General features: G+C 36.5%; 2 protein-coding genes across 4 annotated transcripts; both read right to left on the bottom strand.

Annotated features, from left to right (window-relative positions):
• Positions 1-743: 743 nt before the first annotated feature.
• On the bottom strand, positions 744-9,285 carry LOC114299258 (uncharacterized). 3 transcript variants are annotated; one of them, XM_028243959.2, is made up of 7 exons: positions 7,098-9,285; positions 6,816-6,957; positions 3,353-3,454; positions 2,892-3,016; positions 2,511-2,785; positions 2,322-2,415; positions 744-1,328 (listed from the first exon to the last, which is right to left on the bottom strand). In XM_028243959.2, exons 1-7 carry the CDS (start codon positions 7,206-7,208, stop codon positions 876-878), a joined length of 1,302 nt encoding a protein of 433 aa, XP_028099760.2. In that variant the 5' UTR covers positions 7,209-9,285; the 3' UTR covers positions 744-875. The 3 variants fall into 3 exon arrangements, with proteins under 3 accessions (XP_028099760.2, XP_028099761.2, XP_082777221.1); XM_028243960.2 differs by having other exon boundaries at positions 2,517-2,785; XM_082921095.1 differs by lacking the exon at positions 3,353-3,454.
• LOC114299259 (DIS3-like exonuclease 2) lies at positions 9,059-16,225 on the bottom strand. Its single transcript, XM_028243961.2, has 8 exons — positions 16,131-16,225; positions 15,686-15,807; positions 14,320-14,675; positions 14,126-14,179; positions 13,971-14,039; positions 10,801-13,059; positions 10,585-10,656; positions 9,059-10,250 (listed from the first exon to the last, which is right to left on the bottom strand). Exons 2-8 carry the CDS (start codon positions 15,798-15,800, stop codon positions 9,786-9,788), a joined length of 3,390 nt encoding a protein of 1,129 aa, XP_028099762.2. The 5' UTR covers positions 15,801-15,807; positions 16,131-16,225; the 3' UTR covers positions 9,059-9,785.
• Between the last annotated feature and the right edge of the window lie 11,045 nt (positions 16,226-27,270).

Here is a 27,270-nt window from a genome sequence, read left to right as displayed (position 1 = left end):
CCGTTGCTGGTGCTTTGCTCGCAATACCAGTGGGGATAAAGCGGAAATCATTGGCACCCCTCGTGTTCTTTGGCACAACTGGTACGATGCTAGATATAATCATGGGAATTAGCCAATGTGAAAGGGAACATGCAGAACGCCAAATGAAGCTTTTAGAAGAACAAAATGCTGCTGCTATGGGCGCTTTGACAGAGACAGGAACCGAGTCTTGATATGAACGTCATGTTCTCATGTTGAAAATTTGTTCTCCACTTGTGTGGCTGTCTCCACAGTTTTTTTTTTTTTTTTCGCTCTGATATTAAATAATGTTCTTAGTGTCGAAGGAGGTCCATTTATGCTGTAAGATCATGTTCTGAAAAGCCATGAAGTTGTTACAGACGCTGAATCAGTTTGAATCCTCTTTGGAGCAACTGCATTTTTAGATGAATATCTTTACGGAATCCAATGCCTTTCTTTGAATCCTGTTTCACTGAGCTAGCTTCGATTCACCTCATCTAATATCTTCATTTATCAGGGATCTCTTTAACAGAAATTACTTCGTCAATTATTCAATGGCAAACCAAGTTGAAATTGTTACCATGACCAAAAAAAGAGTTGAAGGCATACTGACTGTTAATGAGTTTCCCTAAAATAGTTCCTAAATACCAATTATTCAAATGAGTTTCTTGTGTTTTCCAGAAAATGAAAATAGAAAACATAACGAAAATACAACCAAACTAATTGGTCAGTAAACAATAAGAACCTGCAAACCAACAAAGCCTTGTATTCCAATCAATTAGACTTGGATGCATGAGTTGTTTTTTGCTATTTTGTTGCAACTATATGCTCATAAATATATATATAGATATAGATATATAAAGAAGTATAACAGTAACCTAAACCAAGGACGCCATCATTCCAAAGCACGGTATCGACACAGAAACCATTTCAAATCTCCCGCTTTCCCAATCTCTGCCCACATTGACTGTAACTTTGAATTTCAGAGGACTATTCTTCCCTTGTTGCATCAAAACTTTAAGCAATACTAACCAAATCAAATACAAGTTAGGGGCTGCAGACTTCTGTTTTCCCTTTCGTCCCAAACTCTTACCTTCCCGTGGAGGGTGAAGACAGTTAACTTCACTCTCGGCAGCATTCAGCTGAGTAGTAGTAGCTCTTGCATCAGAATGATCCTTGTTCTGAACATTGTTTGGATTAGGGGTTTGATCATGATTTCGCTCTTTATAACAGGAGTATACTCTCTCAGCCTTGATGTTTCCAAACAAGAGTTCAGCAGCCTTGTTTGTGACAAGGAGAGGAATATATTTCGAGTCATCCCATACGTATAACTGCAAATGAAGACAGAAGTCAGTTATGCTTAGCAAGTTTATAGGAGATTGCCACATTCAAAAATAATAATAAATAAATATATAAAATTGTATGAATCTAGTACGAAGTCCAAAGATAATATTCCAATGCTCGCATGGTGACAATCAGCCGCCAATTTATTTTCAAAATAATGAAGAAGAATCAATTGCAAATTTATCAACAAGAAGAAAAAACACCTACCACTTTATTCAAGTTGATCCATATTTAGGTGCATTTGATGTTATAGTTAGGAAGATCACCAAGAATTTCAAGGAGTATTAAGATTTGGAGCTTATCTCTAACTGTGTATTTCCATTTCTTTTTTCTTTTTCTTTTTATTGGCACTGGGGTGTTAGGATCGAAGCCCGACTAATTCCCAGGAGTGCACAGGCCCTTGGCAAGGAAGGTCTCGATCCCTAAACCTTAGAGGGAGCACACCTCCAAGACCAAGGGCTTGCCACCAGGCCAACCCTTTGGGGTTAACTGTGTATTTCCATATCTTACCTTAAATTCAACAAAGATGGAACTCACTGAACTGTGTATAACAAATTTGTATTTAGATAATTTTGTGAAGTGAAAAATTGACACGACTTCAATAAATGGGGGGAATACCAAACTGGTGCTCTCCCTTTATATATTAGTATAGATTATAAGCCAAGCTGAAGCTCAATGTGGTACTTGGTATTCAAAGGGTTTTCAAAGGACCTTCGATTAAGAGATACAATGTTCCACAAAATGAAGTATTGTAGATTAGGAGAGTTTAGAAATTATCTTTTGAAATTCTTATCTTCAGGATGATGATACAAGTAAATGCATAAAGAGAATAAGCCAATTATGAATAATTAAACAGAAGAATCAAGTAAATTTGCAACCCTGGACAGCAAGTTTTTTCCATAAAGTATACGACATTCATAATGTCACAAGTAAGAAAGTCTCCCATAAAAATCAAATTAAGACCAACAAGGCAGCCATACCATGAAGGGTCTGTATATTGAGGTTATTAAATGGAGGTGACTAGTGCTTTTTGGACAATAGAGTGGAATGGTGCTTTGGTCGAACGTAGTAGACCTGCAAACAAGGATGGATGACACGCTAATTCAGTAACTAATATGATCATGATAAATCATGAAACAGTTGAAAGCAGAACTGAGTCTTCTCCATGCCCCAACTCAGAATTCAATGGAGAGCCACATAGTTGGCAACCAGAGCAAATGAGATCTTCAGTCAAATTATTCTCTCCCGTTGTCCATAATCTCCTACTGATGAACATCCTCTCCTCCTCAGATTCATGAAGATGTTTCAGAAAAATTTCACCAATGGATGCATAGAAAGTAGCCTTGCAAGAATCAGTTAGATGTGACACTTCTAAAAGAGAAAAGAAGTCCTGAGAGCCTCTCTCTTCATGTACTTTCCAGTTTATAGATTGTTGCCTCATAGGCTGCAGAAGTTATAAACAGTGAAAATCAAACATGTATCATGCATGAAACAAGGAACTGGCTGATTAAAATACTTCTTTCTAAGAACTTAAAAGTCAAAGAGAATACTTGGTGCCTGTGCAATTGCACATTGCAAAGAGTAGACCCAGTTTGCTGCACCCACTCAATAACTTTCCTAAGCTTTTCCTTTGTTCTTACACCAACTCGACATTCCCCTATGATGCCCTCCACACCTAAAACATGAAGATAACATCTTATATTCCATTTATCGAGTAGAGTTAAGTAAGCTGCATTTGCTATGATAGATTAACAGAAACATAACAAGGCAATCAAGTGAGATATCATTATGATTGCAATCCTAATATCCACTTAAATTGAAACATATGCATAAAATAATATGAATAAATTCAGTGAATTCACGGCAAGCAACATCCCAAGCAAAGAAAGTCATTTCAAACTACCAAGTAACCTTAAGCAACAGAGAAAGGACATTATGCCACCTTACCACGAAACCAACAGAAATAAAATAAAAAATAAATCCCTTAAAACAAGAGGAAAAGAACACATACCCTTAGAAACAAGTGATTCACTAGGGTGGACTAAACATAGTAAAGATGAGCATTGGATGGTTCTGGCCTCAACAAAATCTCCAAATTTTGTTATCTTGACATCTGTATGATATACAAATATATCAAAACTCCACGTCAGACAAGAATCAGTTATAGTATTTACGATACAAAACTTCAAAACTGGCATAGCATAAAAAGAAAGGAATTAAATACATTGACTACCTGAGAGAATAATATTTCAATGAATAAAATATGCAGCCAAATTCCAAGAATGAAAAAACAATCAAAGCTTAAACAATCCCAATTAAAAAATACTAAATGGACGCAGAACAACCTGCACCACTGAACAGAAACCGAAACTGAAAGAAAGAAAAGAAGCAGCAAACACTAACTGCATTAGATATACAACCCCATCTACTCAAATAACTCTTCAGCCATCTCCAATGGGAGCTGTTATTGCCAAAATTTGGCGGCAGAAAGACCAAACCTTGCTCCAATGGCAAGTTATGGCAGCTGCCAAATTTGGCAAATGCCAAAGCTTGTGTCAAATTTGGCACACACAAATTTGACGCAAGCTTTGGCAGCTGCCATAACTGCCAATTCACAAAAACAGCTGCCCTCCCTCACCCCCTCCCTCCCAGCAAAACATCCCTCCCTCTCTCCCATCCACCATTTTTGCAGACAAAAGCTGAAAACTGGTGTGGGCAGGTCGTCCGACTCCAAACACACACCAATTTTTGTGTCAAAATGGCAAAAATGACAAACCTCCATTGGAGCACAATTGCTATAATTCTACCATTTTCTACTGTTCATTGCCATAATTTGGCAATGGCAATGCTATTATAGCATTTGCCATTGGAGATCCTCATGTAGTTTCTATATCTTATGTATGCTATACACTTATGTTATTACAAATTCAATAATTCCAGAAGCTATATTACATGAACTTTTCTAAATCAAATGGATGAAGTACTCATGTTGGATGCTCAACACTTAGGTGAGGGTAAGGGTAAGAGATATGTGTCCAACATGTGCAGTTGAACATTGACCCATAGAAAATATTTAATAATTCAAGTTTAGCATATAACTACGCATAAAACTCCATATTATGCATAAACTGCTTGCTATAAGACACTATGAAGCACGGACACGGACACGGATATGGACACGGACACGGATACGGACACGGGACACGGGAATTTCCAAAAAATGGGGACACGGACACGGCGGGGGACACGGCGATTTTTTTTTTTTTATATATATATATATTTTTATGTGTTATGTAGATTTGTATTACATCAAAGGCAGATTGTGTGTTATTGGCAGAATTTGAACTAAACATTTTTCCTATAAATTAACATTAACATTAGAAGGATAAAAAATAAAAAATAGAGTTTACATATATATATATATATATAAACCTATAATTATTTTTTTTATATACAGTTATATATATATATATATATAAACATATATAAAAATTTCTCCTTGGCTTTTGAATTTTGAAAATTCAGCATTTGAAAGTTCTTAGTGCTAAATGATAGAGAATCAGTAAGATTTTTCATTTAGTTATATTAAATTCTAAATGTATGTTTTTTTTAGTTATATAAAAATGTTTTAGTTACAAAAAAATAAAAATAAAAAACAGAGTTTACATACTATATATATATATATAAACCTATAATTATTTTTTTTTATATACAGTTTTATATATATACATATATATAAACATATAATTATAAAAAAAGAAAAGAAAAAAGTCTTATATATATATATATATATAAACATATAAACAAATAAAAATAAAAATAAAAAAAAGTCTTACATACCATTAAATATAAACGTATAAAAAAAATATAAAAAAAACTAAAAATCAGTCTGTCTCAGTCGAACAAAGGCAAAGCAGAGAGAGAGAGAGAGCAAAAGAGAGAGGCAGAGGCGAAAGAGGGTTACCTTCGAAGACGAGTGGATCGAGGGTCGAAGACGACTGGATCGATTGAAACAGAGACAGAGACGACTGGATTAGAGGTCTACGATCGACGTCGGAGGGCTTCGATCGACAATGGAGGGCTGCGACTGAGAGAGAGCTTCGATCGACTTCAGAAGGCTTCGACAGAGAGAGAGGAGGGCTTCGCAGGTCTGATTTTACTCATTTAATCCCTAGTTGTTCGATTAGGGCTTTGCCCGTTGGTGTTTTTTTTTTTTTTTTTTTAAACTTTTTAAATATTATTCTTTGACCCCAAATAAATATAAAAAATTTGAAAAAGAGCCCCGCCGTGTCCCATGGCGTGTCCAGATATGGACACGCGTGTCCCCGCCGTGTCCCTGCCGTGTCCCCTTCCAAAAAAATCATTAAATTAAAGGGACACGCCATCTGGCGTGTCCCATACGTGTCCCCGGCGTGTCCCCGTGTCCCCGGCGTGTCCGCGTGTCGGACACTGCCACGGCACCATTTTTGGAGTGTCCATGCTTCATAGATAAGACATTTTGTAAATACCATTTTTCCCTAGAAAAAAAAAAAAGTATATATTAAGTAATATGCATATTTTGCAATGTCCACACGTCCTTGGACATGAGAATTAGATGAATCTGACACACATATCTGCACTCAATATCCATACCCAAGTCCACTTTACATAAACCAAAGAGAAAATGTATTCCACTCATGACTTTTTTTTCATCATGCGATCTCATATTGATTCCTCATCCCAAGAAGGAGGTTCCTGATGCCAAGTTCTAGAGCCTTTGATTTCAGCTTTATTTAGAAGGTCTCTTAGTGAGGCTCTTTTTAGACCAAATTAGAATACTAGACAAGATTCTTCCTGATGGCTCTTGAGGGAATTGCACCCTAACTGTCTTGACGCTTTGGGCTAGGATATTTCCCCTTTTTGCTTGTTAACAAGCTTCCAAGGGTTTTGCAATTTGATTTCCTCAAGTTTCTAAATGGAATTTTTTTTTTAATTCTCCTAGATTGGACCTTTTGGGGGGTTTTGAGAGCATCTCTCATGCTTTTATTAATTCCCATTAATTTAAAATTTGGCAAGAATCCACAAACCTCAGAGCTGTTTGCTTGTCAAAAGTTTATTTCCACTGAACTTACCTCAAATTTGTCACTCACTGTCTTGCCAAGTAGCCACTTTATAAACTCAACATCAGTGCGAAAAATGTAGGTTTTCCAATGAAATGTAAAGGCAAAAAGGGGCAAAAAAATGTTCTCAAACCAATAGGACTACATTGTGAAAACCCAACCACCACAAAACATACCCAGAAACAAAAACAATGAAAAATCACAGTAACAAACAAAATAATCAGGCAAACAGAGTAGTGAGTACATATATACAGCTATGCTTGCGAAATCGAGCATAGTTGAAGCACAAGAGGGCCCAATAATCACATGCTGCTTTCAAATATATGTAATTGTCATTAAAAAGAGCTTAATTAGGAGCACAAAAGAAGACCTTACTTTGCAGCAAAACAATATCACCAGCAAAAACCATGGAACCAATTTGCTTTTGCCATATGGATACAGAAAAAAATCTGCGTGTATCGTCACCGACCTGAATGTCTGTCCTAATAACTTCTCCACCTCCTTTCGCCATCTTATACTGCCCAAAATTGAAATCTTTCAAATTTACAATCCCAAAATCAAACCAACTAATTTTATTTCTTCGAAGCTACAATTTCAAGTACACACTATACAATAATTGAGCAAATAATAATGCTTGAGAGAGAGAGAGAGAGAGACCTGAATGGGAGTAGATCTGTGAATGAAAACGAGTAACTGAACGTAATCGCCAATGTGAGAAGAAGCTTTGGAGAGATCGATCAGAGGTCCGTACCATCCGATTGCGGCCATAATTATCGATGTATATATAATGATAATCCTATCATTCTTCTTCTTCTCCTTCTTGGCTCCTCTGAAAATATTTTGGCGCGTAAATTTCTGTTTAGGGATTTAAGGGAGTGTTTGGCTGCAAAGGTAATTCTAGCCACTACTAGTTGGGGGATAACCTTATGCAGGGCCAGGATTTTTCATTTTGTATAAATGTGATTTATTAAATTATTATTATTTAAAAAATAATAATAAAATTCATAAAAAGTCAAAAAATATTAAAAATCAATTTCCAAAATGAATCTCTCTGGATTTGGGGATTTGATTTTTTTTATTCATTTTACAATTTTTTTAACTTTTTAATGAGATTAAAAAATAATTAACAGTGTGTTTGAGAATATTTATTTTTTCTAATTTGATTATAAAAAAAAACGTGAATAAGTGATATATATAATTGATCGGTTTTAATTGCGCTAACATTTCTTATTACAATTTTTCCATCATTTTTACTTAATAGTTTTGATAGAAAATAAATAAAAATATTACAATTTAAATTGACAAAATTAAAAATTAAAAACTTATTTTGTTACAAGGGTTGACACTCTTCTTCTTTTTTTCCGTAATTTCTAATTTACATGTAAATGAAACTCATATTATGCATAAATGTACTGTGCATCATTATTAAACAGAAAAATAGTGAATCTGACGAGTATATTTTAGGGCCGGGCTTTGGTCCAGTCCATCATCAGATTGGTTCGTGCTGTTGGGCCCTTGGGGGCCACCACGGGTCCCTTTTTGAAAATCTAAACCGTTCAATGTGTAGAACTCGTCAAGTACTATATGGCTGTAAAAAATCACGTTGATCGAATATCGATAGCTATGTGATCAAAACAGTTTTTTATCAACCGTAAATTTATTCACCGTCTATTTTTTGTATACAAAACTGATTTGATCACATAGCTATCGATATCCGATCAACGTAATTTTTCACAAGCATATAATACTCAACGAGTTTTACACATTCAACGGTTCAGATTTTCAAAACGGAACCTGTGGTGAGCCCTCACAAGCCCAACAGCACAGTCCACTCCGATGGCGGACTGGACGAAAGCCAGACCCATATTTTATTATGAACTTCAAAACCTGCTTGTCTATTGGTAAAAATCTGTTTATGTACATAAGACACTGTTTATATATAACATACATAATTTTTAATGAGATTGGAAACTCAATCCGAGAAATAGTAACAAATTATCATGAGATAAGCCCCAAATATAATCTCTAAAGCCATGCTTGTTTCGCAGTTTGAGGAGTCAAATTTGACTATTATGGCGGCTGTGAATCCCATCCAAAGCATGTTTAGTAGTGAAATGGATGGACGGATTCATAATCTAAGGGGTTTAGTAATCCCCTCAGTGGAGGATTAGTTTACCTATATTTTAGATGAGATAAAGAAAATAGTAAGAGAATGAAATCTATTGTGCATAATAAAGAAAAAATTTAAATTAATTTTTTTTTTTTTACCAAGTGCACCTGTTTATTTTAATATTTGTTTTAATTTTTTTAATATAAAAATAATTTATTTATTTATTTTATATAAAAATAATTTAACAATCTCATCACTAACTATCTCTCATACTTTATCAAAATAAATACACTTTTACTTAATTCCCTTACTAACAATTCTCACATTAACAATCTATTCACTAAACAAACGTAGCTAAGTGTTAATGAAGACATATATGATGTACCAGCATGTCTAGTAGTAAAAATCTGTTTATATACAGAAGACCTGTTTATATATAACATACATAATTTTTAATAAGATTGCAAATATTGAAAAACTCAACCCGACAAATAGTAGCAAGTTATCATGAGAAAAGCCCCCCCATATAATTGCTTAGTGTTATTGAAGACATATATGATGTTTTCTTAACACCAAACAAGCAAACAATGTTTCACAAGAAAGGCCCAAACTGCTCCTATGAAAATATGAAACATAATTAAATGACACATCATTAGCATTGCAACAACGCAATGTCGGTTTAATTGTCCCTTCAAAAATTTGCTAAATTGCTGACCAACAGAAGCACAGCAATATACATATCCCAAAAAGTTCAAGCAAAGATTGAAAGAGTATATGAAGCCGCAACAGTCACCAAACTCCAGAGAGCCAAGATGGTGCATCAATGTCTTGGAAACTAATTCAACTACAACAGACCACCCAACATTAAAAACTAGTTGGGTTGTGCAGTCTAACAAAGCTAAAGCTTCCGATACAAAATGAATTAGACTGGGACCCAGACTCAGACTCCAACTCCAATGCATGGCACTGAAACACTGGACACAGGCATGTCAACCGAGTTATCCTGCGTGGAAATGGCCAACAAAAACAAAGGCCTATTCCCCACAAGATGTATATCCAATATCGAACACATAATTGCATCAGCCATAGATTATTCAGTTTCAAAAACTACTTCAACGATATTCTATTTCATATCTACAACAGAGATTCCATTCCAAAAACAAAAAACGAAACTCTGTTTCCACATCCTAATTCCGTCAACTGCAACAACTAGTATATGACTCCCAAACACCAAATTACCTGAAATATGAGCTCATGTACAGTCTTGCAACTATATCAAAGGGACCATCATCCCCACCAACAGCATGAAGAGCAATGGGAATTGTTGAAAGAAGGGGTAGCGTGAGGGGGAATACAGAAGGCTCAATTTCATTGGCTTCTGCAATTCCCGATTTTGATATGGGTGCCGCATCCAGTGATGCTACACCAGTATCCCCTACTATTTGAGATGCACAGCCGCTGCTACTTGGTTCAATATTCCCTTTTGCACAGCCCTTGTCACCACTATCTCCGGGAAAATCCAATGGCAACTCTAATGGACTCATAATAAGTGCAACATCTTCAATTGTCCTGTAGTTACCTGGGCTACCTCTCCTCTGGAAGCGTTTATGTGTGGATAAATTGAGCAACAATGTGGATATTGATTCAAGCCATTCTACATTCAGGTCGTCAACTTCATCATAATATATACGCCGCTCAATCTAGAAGCATGTTAACAAGCAGGACACACATTAACTAAATGGAGAAGGAAATAAATAACTAAAATGGGTTAGTTACACCAAAAAGCCCCCAACTATTAGTGAATATTAGTTTACCCCTCATCCATAAATCCGTATATTTTGAAGCCATCAACTATAAAAATGCATCACTCTTACCCCCTCCAAATATGGGGACATCTGTACGGTTTTTATAGTTGACGGGTCAAACTGTAACGGTTCACAAATGAGGAGAGTAAACTGATTTTCATTAATAGTTGAGGAGGTCTTAGTGTAATTAACCCTAAAAGAATAAGAGATGGGTAGGGAAACTACTCACAGCTAACTTGTGGACATATATTGACATGAATCTTGGCCCCAGACCCAGTACCCTTGCTTCACTCAATACAATCTGCACAAGACCTAACAACAGTTAGGAGGATTGACAGATAAGCAAATAAAACTATGGTAAATCATAAGAGAAACATAATTTAAATGCAGTACAAGTTCAGTTATAAAAGTGGACGAGGACTACATTCGAAAAGAGAACAAATACCTCCTTTTTCTTGAGAAGAAACCACATGTAGAGTTTATCACTAGCATCTTTGACATGCTTACTAGCCAGCTTCCTCTCATTGCAATGAGCAGCAACGTCTGCAAGGATTTCCATGCATGGAATTCTGTGTTTTGATGCTGCAGCAGATAATGCTTCCTGACCTTCACTCGATTCTGCTGCATCTTTATCAAAACAAATACCAGTGAAGCACCATCTTGTCAATTCCTTCCCATTCTTCAGTTTTTGCATAGTTCTTTTATACTTCAAATACATCTCTTCAGCTTCAATTGTAGCAGCCAATGTCCGGTGTACTACAATATCCGGATACCTACGCAGCGGTGAAGTAAAATGAGTGTAGAGAGGAACAGCCAAAGCATAGTGCCCCCAATCATTTTCACTGTCTTTTAAATCTCCACTACAAAAATATGTTGCCAATTGCATCGGCTTCGTAGCATACGACAAGAGAATATTAAACAACACAGAATCATTCTTGAGTGTCTCTCTAATCCGCTCTAATGAATGATGAATGTGGCCTGAAGAAGAAGTGTCCAATTCGAAACCATGTTTGCTACAAAAAACTTCAAACTCTCTCAGCTTCCGCAAGTTAGGTTCCGGATGCCTACGCAACAATGCACTATCAGGATAAGCTCTAGTTATTACTTCTGCAGCTGTCCTATTGGCCAAAAGCATAAATTCCTCAACGAGGAAATTTGAGTCCGTCCTTTCTGAAAGTATACCATCGTAAGGATTTCCATCTTCGTCAAATAAGAAAACCAGTTTGGAGCTTTCCAAACGCAATGCCCCATCGTCAAACCTCTTCGCCTTCAATGTTTTCGAAATTTCATGAAGGCTTTTAACAGATCTAATAACATCAGACCATTCAAACTGGCCATGCAATTGAGGGCAACCGTCTAAGGTACTAAAACTACCCACATTAAATAGCCCATCAATAATGGCCTGAGCATTTTCATACGAGAGTTTGCAACAAGATTTTATGACAGTACGGCCAATCCACTGGTCCAGAATCTCACCAGCAAGAGTCATGTCCCAGAAAATTGAGAAGGTGAGTCTGTCTACTCCAGGATTAAGTGATCCTAGTTTCTCTGAAAGCCATGGGGGCAACATAGGTAATTTACCCCGCGATAAATAGACATCAGTAGATCGAATTTGAGCTTCTATGTCTAATGCTGTGTCGGGTTGAACAAAATATGATACATCAGCGATGTGCACACCGACTCTGAAAATGCCATTGGATAGCCTTTCGACTGATAGTGCATCATCAAGATCAGTCGCAGTGGAAGGATCAATAGTAAATATGCACATATTTCTTAGATCTATTCTGCTCTTAAGTTCCTCCGGTGGAACCACCCAAGGAACACGTGGAAGGCAAGAAAGTGATTCAGCAGAAAATTCAGAAGACTGAATTGCATTTTCAAATAAAATTGCAGCAATATGTGATTCAATCTCTCCACCCCTCCCGAAAACATGCATGACACAAGCTTGCGGGAGATAATTTTCTTCCCTCCAATCATCAATTTGTGCGGCAACAAGTTCCATTTCTATTGTTTCATCACCATCCTCCAATCTTTTCTTGATGACATCAGGCAAGTCTCTCACAAATACCATCATTTTAGGAAACTTTGGGTCAGTTGGTGTCAACATAATGTACTCCCGGTTGGTAGATGACAATAAATTCTTTTTCTTCTTATTTCCCTTACCGCAACCTTCCCTATAAGAAAGGCATTGCTTAACACTAAGAAATCCAACAACAGCATCCCGACGAGGAGACCTTTCAATAATGGCCACAACGCTGCCAGTTGGTCTCTTTGATGGGAATGAGCTTATCAGTGCACACAACTTCTCTACTGAACTTGTAACATCATTCCGGTCATTGGAACAACCTGCCTGTGAAAGATCCAGTGCAGAAGAACAGTGTCCATTAACAGAACTATAACTATATTCTGACACAGAGTTGTGCTGTCCAATTACTTCCGGACCAACATTTGCACCAGAGGAAGTACCAACCTCATATTGAAAACCCTTCTCTGGAGAAAATGAGCCATTTCTACCATTTACATACTCATAAACTGCATCTACCTTGTTTTTTCCTTTGCAGCTATCACCAACCAACTCAGTGGCATCAGAGACGGAGTTATAATCCTCCAACGGAGCAGAATTGTTGAAAGTCCCGGTAGACCCTTTCATCTTAGTCCATGCTGAGAAAGGATCAACTTTTATCACAACAATGTCTCCTTCAACCTATGTGACAGAAAATGTTCCATCAAAAATACATCGCTACAGGGATCAGTATATAACTTAAAAACACATTTAATGTGTGAACTATAATTTTTTTTTTTTTTTTGAAAGGAAATGAAAAGGAAAAAAGAGGCACAATTTGGGCACACATGCTGCCTGTCTGAAGAAGCTATAACTTTTTCAATATGAACCACCATAATAACAATAGTAATCTTTTTTTTGGGTGAATAACAATAGTAATCTTCCTTTTAAGCATCTGGTAACAATGTAAATGTAAAGTATTGCCAGGTAAAATGTCCAAAATTAGTCACATGACCGATTAAGTAAATTGCATGTTTCATGTCCTTGAATTTTGACCCCTTGTTGCTTCAAATGAAAGGCAAAAATGGTTTCCCCAAGACTGTAAAAAGTTGTCAATGCATACCCATCCCAAAAAAAATGTTATTGCATTTATAATCTAATGTAACAATTCACTAATTGCATCCACGGTGTTTGCATAGACTAACAAATCAAACTTGTTAACTTCTGAAACGAAAAACAATGAAGTACAAATTTGAATCATTGACTACCTTTCTGGATGCACAAATAAATGCTTTAAGATAATAGTTCAAAAGATCTAAAAAATAAAAATAAATGGACCTCAAGTAAAGATAATACTGATCAACCCAACAGTTTGTATTTTATGATATACTCAGATGTCATTCTTTGGCAATGAATTAAAGAAAAAATGGGAATGCCAATGATTAACAGTATACAGCTGATGAAGGAACAGAAAGCAAACAAATCATGATTAGTGAGTTAACTTCCTATCACTTTATATCCATTAAATGCACAATGTACAAAAAGTACGCAGACAATTGAAGTCAGCAGCACTTCATTTAGAAAATCACTAGAAAAAGCAACCCCAGACTTACAGCTCTATTCTGAGCAGCAATTCCACTGATGAGAACATCTGTTTGAACTCCATCGATTTTGCAATAGGCCTAACAACACAGAACAGTGCATAATATTTGCATCATAATAGAACAAGGAGATGCAACAGAAACACAGGGAAAAAATTATAACGCACCTCAAGTCTGTTGTGAGCATTCACACGAAACAGCGCTTTAAAGACATTGCCTTTCTGCAGAATTAAACACTAAATATGATAACAACCTTCTTCTTCTCCATGATGTATTTACATGGTCTAAAAAGATCAATAATTCGGAGCAATAATAAACAGCATCAAAACAAATGCTGATTGAAATACATTGGCAGACTGACCTCTAATGCCTCATTAACAGATTCAACAGACCAGTGAGGAGCAAAATATTTTCTCTGATGACAGGTTTGATGCAACATAAGAAAATCCTTACTTGCATATAACCCCATTGACTCCTCACAAGCAATTGTCTTGGGATATGATTTTAAAAGCATTCTTCCACCAGAATCAGACGAAAACAGTAGCTGATTTTGCATACTTCTAACCTCCTGTGGTGCTGTTTGTTCATTTATATGTATTGTTGGCAATGAATTAAAAGCAACATTACATGCTCCAGGCAGTTGTTGCTCGTTTGGTGTGCCACTACTCCCCATGATTTCTGAAGGTTCTGCAGGTAATTCATTTAGCGAACAACAATCTGCTCCAAAAACACAAAATTGAAACATCAGAGCTAGCACAGATAATCTCAGTACCCAACAAACACATCCATTTCACAAATATAGGGGAGAGTGTAGACAAACGAGGAGGAACCAAAACTTAGAAACCATAAACAGTTAATAAAATTCACGTTCCAAAAGAATCAAGTTGCAGTTGAAAAGCAAGTAGATGTATGATCTATACTCTTGAAAACTCCATCCGCATGATGTTATCAACAAAACTAACGGAATGAAAATAAGTAATAACCTGTCTGAAGTAGTTTAAAAAAACAGAGTCAGGAAACAACATTTAGATAATTCCCAAATAGCCTGAGTTAAAACTGGTTCTTTTTAACTCAGGTTTATAGAAAAGTTTCCGACAACAACAAACCCAACCATTTTCAATTTCTTTTTCTATTTTATGCTACTTTGAGAACAAAAAACATCATTTTTTTTTAAATAACTCTACCAAACATAGCCAGAATTTTGATTCACATGGCCATTTGGTTTCCAAAAAGAACTCAAAGGTCAAATAATCGAACGATTACAATTATGTAGATGTTCTTGTTTTTCCTAGATGCAAATTTTTTTAACAGATAAATTGTCTTCTCATTACCAGGCAGAGTATCTTTTCCACACGAAAAACACAAAATTGCTTCCTCTCACTTTGTCACAAAGAATAAAGGACAACCATATATATATATATATATATATAAATATATAAATAAAGAGAACCTTAATTCAACTAAAGACAAATATTTGCAGTAGAATCAATTTAAGTGGAAACCCAAATTCAAAATCATGACTTTTCTTTCCTTCAGTTTCTCAGCCACCAAAAATAGCCTTTAAATCATAGTTCACATCCAACAACTAAATGGTTTTCACTTTGCCAACCAAAAACAAAAAACAAAAAACCACTGATTGATAGCAATGACTACAACAAGAATTTCAAAGAAGATGTCAAACAATTTAACATATATATATATATATATATATACATATGTGAAACTACCTGAAACAGAGGAATTTTGTTTGGATCGTCGATTGGATCGACGCTTCTTCTTCTTATCCTTATCAACATCCTCAGTCTTCTCAACTTGAGATTGCTCAACAACTGCCCCTCTCATAATTCAGCTGATAATCCAAAATTGTTAACAACCCAGAAATTCAAATAACAAATCAATTAAACCCAAGGAACTAAATCTCAAAAAAAAATAATAGATCGAAGAAAAAAAAGGAAACCCTAGGCTAAGCTGAGAGTCGGAAATCTTCCGATTGGTAAAAAATATTTACGGAAGAAACCGATGAAGAGAGAAGGGGGGAAGAGAGAAAGAACAAAAGAATCTGAGAGAGAAGAGAGGATGGATAGAGATAGGGTTTTATATATAATCGTAGAGAGAGAGAGAGAGGAGAGGTGGTTGAAGGAAGGAAGGAAGTATTGAAAGGGACGTTATTACCTTTAACTGGTCGGCGAAAGACATGGGCGCCGACTCTGATTTCTTTGTCTTCCCTCGTTCACCTTTTTGCCCCCATCATCATCTATCTCTTTTTTATTTCAATTTTTTATTAAAAAATATATAGAAAAATATAAGTAAAATTTACCCATAAGTCCTAGTTTCTGAAAAGTTGAACCATTTAGTTTTAAAAGTTTTCTTATACTCTATTTAGTCCCATTTGCACATTAATCTAATGTTCGAAACATTAATTTGATGTTCGAAAGCTAATGTTCGAAACATTAATCTGATGTTTGAAACATTGTAATGGGACCTTTCAGTCTATAAGAAAACTTTTAAGATTAAACAGTGTATAAATTATTAATTTGGGATTTATTGATGCATCCCCCAAAATATAAAGCGTAATAATTTATATATATAATTTATATATAAAAAAAAGGTTCATTTTTATAGATACGTATGACATTAAAATCTAAAAATTATTTTGTCTGAATTATAAAGATTTGATTAATAGAATAATTTTGTGACAATAATAAATATTTGTTTACTTTATTTTGCTGTCACTATTCTACTATCACTAGAAAGTGCATTGGTATCGAAAAAGTTGGCGAAGAAAGTCAGCAATAGTTGGTGGTGGTAGTGATATACACAAATAAGTGACACTTGACAAATAGGTAACACATGTACAGAGACAATTTTGAAAGTTAGTTTTTAACTTTTAATTCATTTTAGGTCACATCATGGGTGCCTCTATTTACACACTACCTTTTATCTTAAAGCACACCATTACTCAATGCACGCCTTTAGTAATTTAAAAAATAAGAATTTTCCTCAATACACACCACAATGTTTCATTTTTACCCTTAGTCACACACCCACCACCACTGCTACCACTTGTAACCCAACTCCGTCGCTGGCGCCGATGTAGCCCCTTTCCCTTTCTCTCTTTTCTTCGTCACAAGTATCGTCATTCCCCGGTCTCCTCATTTCTCCCTCACTCGTACTGTCTCTTCCTCTATCTAGCCATCTCTTTTTCTCACCAATTCTTCCCAACTCCTTCCTATTCCCCGCCACCCCTTCCCTAACCCTCTTCTGTCAATGCCATAACCCCTAACCCTGTAAATCTTGAGCAAGAGAAAATAGAGAGATTCAACGAAGAAGTGAAGAAATAGTAGCAGCAAACCAGTGTCGAACAAATTATCGATGTTCTGATATTGTCTTCCGAACTAGTTTACAATGTTCGAAAGTTGCAAAACGAACTTCAGTCGCGAGTTCGGATGTTGCAAACCAAACGTGGTTTTGCGATCTAGCAGTGGTGAGCAGTGGAAGAGGGCAGCGATTTTAGAAGAAGAAAATGGGAGAGGTAGTAGTTGTGCGTAAGGTAGAGGAGAAGATGATGGTTCCGGTTAAAGAGGGAGGGGTTGCAGTGGTTCTAAGAAGATGGAAGAACGGTGGGGTGAAGAAGGGCGAGGAGAAGATGAGTGATATCAGTGATGGAGTGGCTATGGAGAGAGATCACGAAAGTGGAGAGTTAGGAGATGGTTGGCGTTGTGCTGGGAGTGATGGCGGTAGCAACACATTTTCGTTGAGTTGAGGGGTTGGCTGTTAGGGTTTCAAGAAAGAAGATGAGGGTAATTTGGATATTTAATTGATGGATATAATTGTAATTATATTTTTTTTAGTGTGCCTTGAGATAAAAAAATGGTGTGTAAATAGAGGTACTCTCATATCATCTCTCATATTTTTTATACACAACAAGACAAAAAGGTCAAGAAACCTACTTTTAACTAACTTTCCAAAGCACCCAATAGACAAGTAACGCAAACAAATAGATATATAGGTAAGAGTAATATAATTTTGTAAATTGTTATTATTTTTGTGACTCCAAAACATAAGAACTTGGAGTTATTACTCAAAAAAATTAAAAATTAGATTTATTACTTGAGTATTTGTTTTTTCTATATTTTTTATGATAAATTACAAATACATTCTTTGATATTTGTTTAAAATACAAATTGTCCCATTTGATTTTAAAAATTGCAAATATCCCTTGTTTAAATTTTTTGTTTAATAGAAATAATTAAAAAAATGATATTCATAACTACTCTTCTATATAATGATAAAATTGCTTGAAATATTAATTGAAATAAATTACTGATATCATTAAAAACTGTTAATTGACTTAATAATTTATTAACGAAATGAGCCATTTGTTATGAAATTAGAAATTTCAAGAGACCGGGTGTAATTTTTAGACTTATATGGAGCAAATCGTATTTTAAGTAAACATCATGAATATATTTGTAATTTGCTCCCCCCCCCTTTTTATATTTCAATGGAAGAGCTGTATTTACCAAACCCATCTTAATTTTAATTTTTTCATTTTTATTTACAAAATTTAATTTTAAAATATATTTTCAAACACAAATTTTAATTTTTTTCTTAGAGTAGTGGAATTTGAAATTGATTTAAAACAAAAATAAAAAACTCAAAGCTGTGAATGTTGCATTGTAAGGATATGTTTGCCACCCAATTTTAAAGTTTTAGAAGAGGTGTCGAAATAAAAGCTCTTAGGACTTATTTTTTATTTTTTATTTTAAAGTCATGTTGTGCTTTTGATAATAAGTAAATATATATATATATATATATAACATGCAGTAATTTATCTTCAAGGTTGAAACATAACTCACTAAAATAAAATGATTAAAGTAAAAAATAAAAATCTAAGTGGTATGTCAATTCCTTGAAAATAATGAGTTCATTATATCTAATTTATAATATTTTTTTGTTACACTATTGATTTAAGCTACTACATAAATAAACCACATTGTGTTCCCAAAGTATCAAATAACTACTTGTTGTGAACAATACAATAAACATTTAGCCAAAGATCATGTTAAGAAAAAAATAGAATACATTTTATACATGACAATAACAAAAAAATAAATAAAAAATTCAGAACTAAGGGGGCACGTGACTCCCCTGATCCTGTTGTGCCTCCGCCCCTGCATAGAGTAATTACGGTAAAATTTATAAAGTTCAGCGTAGTTATTTATATATTTTAATTTGTAAAAGAAATTAGGGTAAATCATCATAAATTTATTATTTATTGTTCTAATAAATTTAGAAAAATTTACCAATAAATCCAATCTTAAGGAATAGTGATTTGTTTAGTTCCAAGAATTTTTTTATGAACCAATTAATTCATTGATTTTGAAAAAGTAAATTTAATATACTATTATTTGAAAATTAGATTTGCGGTTATACCCTTATTTCTATTATGTTTTTCCTTTTCTTTTTTTTTTCTCCTTTTATTTTGTGTTAGAGAGGTAAAATGCACAATTTATGAGAATCAAATTTATGATGAATTTTTGTATGAAAATCTTTTTTATTTGTAAAACATTTCAAAATAAGTATAAGAATAACTTAAAATGTGAGATTTTTTAAACATTCTAAAATGATATGAGATTCTTCAAACTAAAGAGCACAAAAACTCCTTACTAAGCTTTGGAAATTTATAATTTTAAACTGTAACATTTCAAAAAAATTCTTTAGTATACTTTTTCTAAATGTAACATTCTAATATAACATCTTAAAAAAACTCCTTAGTATAACATTCTAATATAACATATAAAAAAACTTCTTAGTATACTTTTTTCAAAAGTAACACTCCAATGTAATACTGCGAAAAGAAGATGTGTGATTCTTCAAACCATTCCAAAAGGAATACAAAAATTATGTATAATTTTAAACTGTGAATGCTATATTTGGAAAAAAGTACATGTACGGGGAGCAAATATTCCACAGAGCCCGTACTTCTTTCTACCAAGCTCCTTGTCCGTCCGATCGACCTATGAACACAACGGCGGTAAACTACCCGGCAGTGTGTGGCCGGAAAATCCCTCCGACGGTCAAGTTAGCACACACTCAAGGATCTAGAGAGAGAGGAGAGAGTTTTGTGTTTAGGGTGTTCTCACCAAATGATGTTCTGTCCCCAGCATGGGGGACGCAGACACGCTTATATACTTTCTGCACCCAAATCTGCTCCCATTAGTCTCTTGACACATGGTGCTGCACTCCCATCTGTCAGCACAAATCCTGCAATCACCACCTAACCAAACCGTCAGGCTATATTACCGGAGCCCGACAGACCGGCGGAACCACCTCGGCCTTTCACAACCGTGTTGCGCAGCGTACCCGAGTGCTCCACTCACCGAGCTCCAGAACGACCGAGTTCGGTTGCATTCTGGCAAAGCCGAGTTCACGATAGGTCAAGCCAGCAAAACGAAGGCCTTCTTGCCGCGCTAAACGCATGAACCGTGGAATCTAACATGGCAGGCAATCATCTCGGCCGAGCAACTTAAGTGGCTCAGTTTTCTATATAGACAAGCCCAAATAGCTCGGTCCCCACATGGCCCTAGGCCTCAACCGAGCAAAACCTTATCTAGACTAGCCCAAGCTATCATGGCCCATACATGTTCGGCCCCTCATTTTGCCCGGCCTTACCATGGCCCATTCCAGCTCATAAATCTCCTTCTCAATTGCCCCTTAATTCCGTCTGCGTAAGCGTGACTGGGATTACATGGTCCATCCGGGGTAGACTCTTTCTTGATCCCAAGTTTGCAAGATGTTAACCGCTCTAATCTCCATGCCCGGTTTCTGGGCTTGCTCGGTCATTGCCTCAATCTGCCATCTTGTCTCTTCAGAACTGACGCCGCCGCCATTATGAACACGCGTCGTGCATTTATTGGCCTCGGGCAGCCAACCCAGACGTCCTTTCATATTCAAATTTAGGCGGCTTTTCACTCCTATAAGTACGTCATTTTCCCTTCACTTTCTCTTCTTACTGCCTCTCTTCCGTTCCTGGCGCCTTTGAGCTACAGTGCTTGACCTCCATTCTTGTTCTTCTTCTTCGTTTGTGCTCAAAGAAGTAGCATTTGCCTCCAAACTGGTAAGTTCTTCGAATCCTCTTTGTTACTCTTTTTTTATTTGGTATTTCACATTCTAGGGCATAGAGTCCATAGGTTTTAGAATATACCCTCCCCAAAGACCCTTTCATGCCCCTGTTCTTTTTCGTTGTTCTTCAATTCCAGTGATGAACACAAGAAGATCTGGAGCGAACCTGTGACGCCCCAAAAAAATTTTTTTGAAACGCCATAAGATTTAAATAACAATAACTTGCTAGATAAAATTTTAACTACTAGTTAGGAACTTTTAAGTTCTTACAAAGCCAAAGTCCAACGACAAAATAAAACTACAAGTTCACATACAACGTCACAACATAGTTTAATCCTAATACAAGGGATAACAGGATTTTATTCTGACAAAATATTGACTCTAAGTCAGCCAAGGTTCGATATTGGCAGCAGCTCCAATTTCAGCCTCAGTCCCTTCTTCAACATAATCTGGCATGAAACGCCAGGGCAACAAAATATATGCCATGAGTTTTGCAACACAGTAAGAAAACGTAACCAACCTACCATACTTTTTAAGAGACAAATAATAATATTCTAAACATGAGATAACAATATAATTATACACAGAAATTACAACCATTAGAATAGTTTCAGTAATTTTAATAATTTAGGTGACACTCGAAATCTCACCAAAGAGATTTAACTTACCAACCACTAAGCATGGCAACGGTTAATTTGAAACCCTCCCTTGGTCAAATATTTAAGTGTTACCAACCGTAACTACCAGGGATGCCCACGTCCGGAGTTATATACCCAAGTAGTGGCATCCGTGGTCTGCCCCAAGGAAACGGTCTGCCAGGGGTAAGCAACCCCCCTGTGTGCCACCTGCACATCCACCCTTATTCCAAAACCGAATACCGAAAAGGGTTCAAATAAGTCCCGTGCCATCTTAGAGTTTCGCAACACAATTTACGTGAGAATTCTCAAAACCAGGGCTCACCCTGAACAATCGGTGTTAACCGTCAGCCCTTAATTCCGTAAAGTCTTTAAACCAAGACTCACCCCGAACAACTGGTATTAACCGTCAATTGTTAACTTTGTATATGCCGTTAATCATTTCAGTTAATTTTGATATTAATCACAAATAATTCCAAATTTTTAATCACAAATAATGTTATACCAACTCATTAAAATTCCCAATCATAGAATATTGCATGTGTCACACAATACTAAATAAAAGTACAGAATTTAAATAAACAATTTATTTAAACCATGATATGAAATAATAACTTAGATACAAGAATTAAACCCTAAACACACACATGCACAATTTTTGATTTACAAAATTAGACTAGCATAATATTAAAGTGGTGATTTTATTCTGTCCAGAAAAATTTTCAGAGTATATATCTTGCAATTAAAATTATAAATACATTACTTATACAACTCTAAAATTCATATCAATCTACAGGATACTCAATAAACATGTTATGGTTATTTTTCGGAAAACTTTTTCCAAAAATAACTTATAAATAATTCTAAACAAATTCCAAGGGTGTTTATGACACAGATTTGTCACATTTCCTTACATTAATTCCATGCTTAAATTTATAGATCAAACCCATAATCTAAAAATTTATTATGAAACTAGACTTCTTAAATTTCATCTTCTAGTTAGAAATTACCAGATTTGGCTTAGTATAGAATTTTAAATAAATTTTCAAATACATGGTAAAATCTGTCTCACAGTTTCAGATTTAGTTAGAAATTTGTATAAATTCGTAGAAAGCTTGAAAATTGTTTTCAAAAATTTCTGGATAAACTAGACATCATTATCAACAATTTTGTAGAATAAATAATCTCTAAATTTTGAGTATAAAATTATCTAAAAATTCGGGTAAACATGCTAGCAGATTCAAAACAGTTTATTCTCAACACAGTTTCAGATTTAGTTAAAAATTTGTATAAATTCGTAAAAAGCTCAAAAATTGTTTCCAAACATTTCTGGACAAACTAGACATCATTATCAACAACTTTGTAGAAGAAATCATCTCGAAATTTTGAGCATAAAATTATCTAAAAATTCGGGTAAACATGCGGACAGATTCAAAACAGTTTATTCTCAACACAGTTTCAGATTTAGTTAAAAATTTGTATAAATTCGTAGAAAGCTCAAAAATTATTTCCAAAAATTTCTGGACAAACTAGACATCATTATCAACAACTTTGTAGAAGAAATAATCTCGAAATTTTGAGTATAAAATTATCTAAAAATTTAGGTAAACATGCGAGCAGATTCAAAACAGTTTATTCTCAACACAGTTTCAGATTTAGTTAAAAATTTGTATAAATTCGTAGAAAGCTCAAAAATTATTTCCAAAAATTTCTGGACAAACTAGACATCATTATCAACAACTTTGTAGAAGAAATCATCTCGAAATTTTGAGTATAAAATTATCTAAAAATTCGGGTAAACATGCGGGCAGATTCAAAACAATTTAGACAATGTATCATATGTATACAATCTGAAAATTTCAATTATATAAAAAAAAAAAATGAGAAGGTTGAGAGGGTTTTCTTAACTATTAGCCTTCAAGATCTTCCTTTCTTTAAATTTTTTTTTTTTTTTTTTTTTTTTTTTTGCTTCCCATGAAATTCCTTCTAGCAAAGAAAATTGAATAGGCTTCAATACTCTCTTATTTTTCACTCCCTCTCTCTCATTCTCGGCTCTCTCTCTCTATCTCTCTCTCTCTCTCTCCCTCTAGGACTCTCACAGCACATACCCACCAATTCCTCGCCCAAACACCTTTAACTCCTTAGTTATACACAAACACATGCACTTCTCTTGTTGACACATATTGCACACGTGCACCTTGGTCAAGCTTCCAGCACATCACTTACACATGCACACACAAACAGATTTCTTAGTACACAGACTTGGGTTTCTCAGCACACCCTCACTTCATATACACCCATAAATTTTTTTTTTTTTCCATAGTTTAATTTATGATTAAGATTGATTTAATTAAATAATACATATTCTTAATAAGTCTTGATTGACACAAAATTAGTTAATTATATCTAATCTCAAATCCCACCTAATTTAATTAGTCTAATTGACTTCCATTAGAGTCTGATTAAATATGTATATATATATATATATTTTTTTTTTAGGTTTTAGTATATAAAATATTAGGTTTCAGTGTAATTTAAATAAAAATATCATAAGGTTCATAAATTTATATTGAGTGATAATATAAAGTCAAAAAAATATTTTATTTTATTTTATTTTAAATAAATGTTCAGTATAAAACTATACAGATTATTAAATTCAAAATATTGTGACTAATTATTTAAGAAAATTAAAAATATATGTTATTATTATTATTATATAAAAATATGGGGTTTTACAGGACCGGGCTCCTGGTCTTCTTTCAATCCCAAAAAAATATCTAAACCGAGCAAATTGCAAGTTTGCAAAAACCCTTGTAGAAACCGAGGTAGGCAGAGGATTTGACCACTCGACCGGGCTAACATTTGGTCCGCTCAAGCGGCCGAACTCTTATGTTTACCTTCGTGACCGAGGTGGTCTGGCACTCTACCTGACCGAGCTGAAGTCAAGCTCGTTTTGCGCGACCGCGCTCCTGCTTACACTTACCCTCCTTTTCTTGCAGAGTCCAAGGGGACCACACACCAACACCGAGGCTCTCAAAGACCGAGTAGCCACCAAACCAGAATTTGTGCCAAACCACCTCAGCCGCGCTAAAACCAGCCGACCACACATGCGGTGCTACCGCTTCCTGGTTGACACGCTAGTCGCTTTAGCCACGTTCCGGGAAGAATATGGTATCTCGGGCGACGTTCACCTAGCGCTCGGGGCCGAGGACACGACCCCGTGGGGCAGATTAGACCAGTGCCCCTTCACCGTGTTTTCCATCATCGAAGGTGGCCTCCGTTTCCCGGTTAACCCGTTGATCTGCGAATTCTTGCGGCGCACTGGGCTAGCTCCAACCCAGGTCTCAACCAACACCTACCGCATAATTAACGGGATCCACGAGCTGAACAACCAGCTAGGAACCAACTTAGGAATGGCTGAGATACTTCGCCAGCATACCCTCGGGCATACAGGCAATTGTCTTGCCTATTACTTAAAGATCAAACCGGGCAAGAAGAAAATAGTGACCGGTACCCCAAACAAGGACTTACATGACGACGAATTTTTCTGGGTGTCCAGTAATTACGAGACAGCCGATGTGCCGGGCTGGTTTATCAGCAAGAATTTCGGCGAAACATGTAAGTTGTGCTAACTACTCGGTTAGATTACTTTCCTTAACCATTTTGTACTAATATGCTTTGTTCCTATCCTCTTTGTAGCGATCAAAGCTTTGCAAGCCAACTACCATTATCCCAACGAACCATCCATCAGAACTGTGCGTCGTTACCGCAACCGGGATTGCCACGAACTCCTCAATTACGTGCCAACTTACAGGTACTCAGCTCCACACCGGAGTAAGGTTACAAACTTCCTCCGTGCACCATCTTCCCCTCCCGGTCCCACATTACCGGACGTGCCACTTATCCGGTTGACCGAGGCAGAAGAGATGGCCAAAAGAAGCCGCATCAAAAACCTCCTCACTGCTACATTACCGAGCTACCGATCATCCCGCCCCGCACAGCCGCTGCCGGTCAATCGAGCGGGACTGTAGTTGCACTGGTATCTCCTGCCGCTGGGCAGGCAAGCAAAGAAAGCCGCCGAGCTGGGAAAAGGCCACGTACCGACCCCTCTGCTGAGCTAGTTGCTGAGTTGAACACCGAGTAACCAGCGGTGACAACTGACCCAACACCGCTATGGAAGCCACAGCTCGAGCACCGGGGTAGGGAGATCCCGGCGACTGCCTCGGTCAAAGGTGACAAGGAGCATCTACTCGCCTTTGACCTAACCAAAGCCTTGTTGTTACTGAGCAACATGGTCGGCAGTGACCACGTACTGGACACCCGGCTGGTGAAGTCCTCGGTCAAGTCCATGACCCAGGTAAGGACTTTGCGTACTTTGTTCAAATTTTTCCAAGTGTTTACTCGGTTTCCTTCCTCTGATAAAGTTTTCTTCTTGCAGGCCATCTAGAAACAACACTTGGTGATGGAGAGGATCCACTGACTCCGGCAGAAGGCAACCGACACTGCCAGCCAGGTTGAACACCTTCAAGCCGAGCTCGGACAATCCAAGGCTTCGCTGGAGATAGCGAATTCAGACAACTCCAGGTTGCTCGGCTAGCTTGGTGTCGCCGAACAAGAAAGGGACGCCATCTGGACCGAGCTGGAGGCGTTGAAGCAGTCAAGGAAGGAGAAGCTGGAGGACGCCAACAACGCCGGTTTCAAGGAGGCTGAAGAGAACTACACAAAGCAAGTCCATGCCACCTAAGACATCTTCTTCAAGGCGGGCTGGAAGGCTGCTTGTGAACAGCTCGGCCAAGGATTTGAGACCGACGTGTTTGCCTCTCCCCCAGCTGCCTTCCTGCCGACGTACCTTGTGCCATATGCCAACGACATCTTCAGCGCGTTGTAGATTGAGGTCGAGGAAGATAAAGCGGAAGACGCCGAGAAAAATGCCGAGGGTGACAACCGCCCAAAGCAGGCCAGCCAGAAGCAGACCGGCGCCCAGGACACCATAACCACGGTCGACCTGGAGGCGACCGCGACCGGGGATGAATTCACAGACCTTTCCCCCTTGGTTTAGTTTTCTTTGTCTTCTTTCTTTTTCGTTTGAAAATGTAACCGGGCTAGTGCCCCACCTTTTGTAATGTTGTTCCTCATTAATGAAAAGTTCTATTTTCGTCAAGTGTTTGCACTGTGTTTAAGCTAGACAACTTCAGCCAGGCAAACGACCTTGGCTAGGCAAACCATTGACTCGCCCTTGACCAAATTACCAACTTATTCAACCAGAATAAAACATCTCGGTTGCAATCACAAAGTTGAGTAAAACATCAACTTTTTCAACCGGAGTAAAACATCTCGGTTGAAATCTCGAAGTTTAGTAGAACATCATCTTATTCAACCGGAGTAAAAACATCTCGGTTTCAATATCAAAGTTGAGCGAGCCATTAACTCAATCAATCGGAATAAAACATCTCGGTTGGAATCTAAAAGTTGAGTATATCATCAACTCAGCTAACCAAACTAGAACGTCTCAGTTAGAATCTAAAAGTTGAGTAAATCATCAACTCAACCAA

Source organism: Camellia sinensis, chromosome 3, assembly GCF_055761805.1.
Source record: "Camellia sinensis isolate YWXY chromosome 3, ASM5576180v1, whole genome shotgun sequence".
NCBI lineage: Eukaryota > Viridiplantae > Streptophyta > Magnoliopsida > Ericales > Theaceae > Camellia > Camellia sinensis.
Note: the sequence above shows the minus strand (reverse complement) of the source record. Positions and strands in the feature narration are given on the sequence as shown.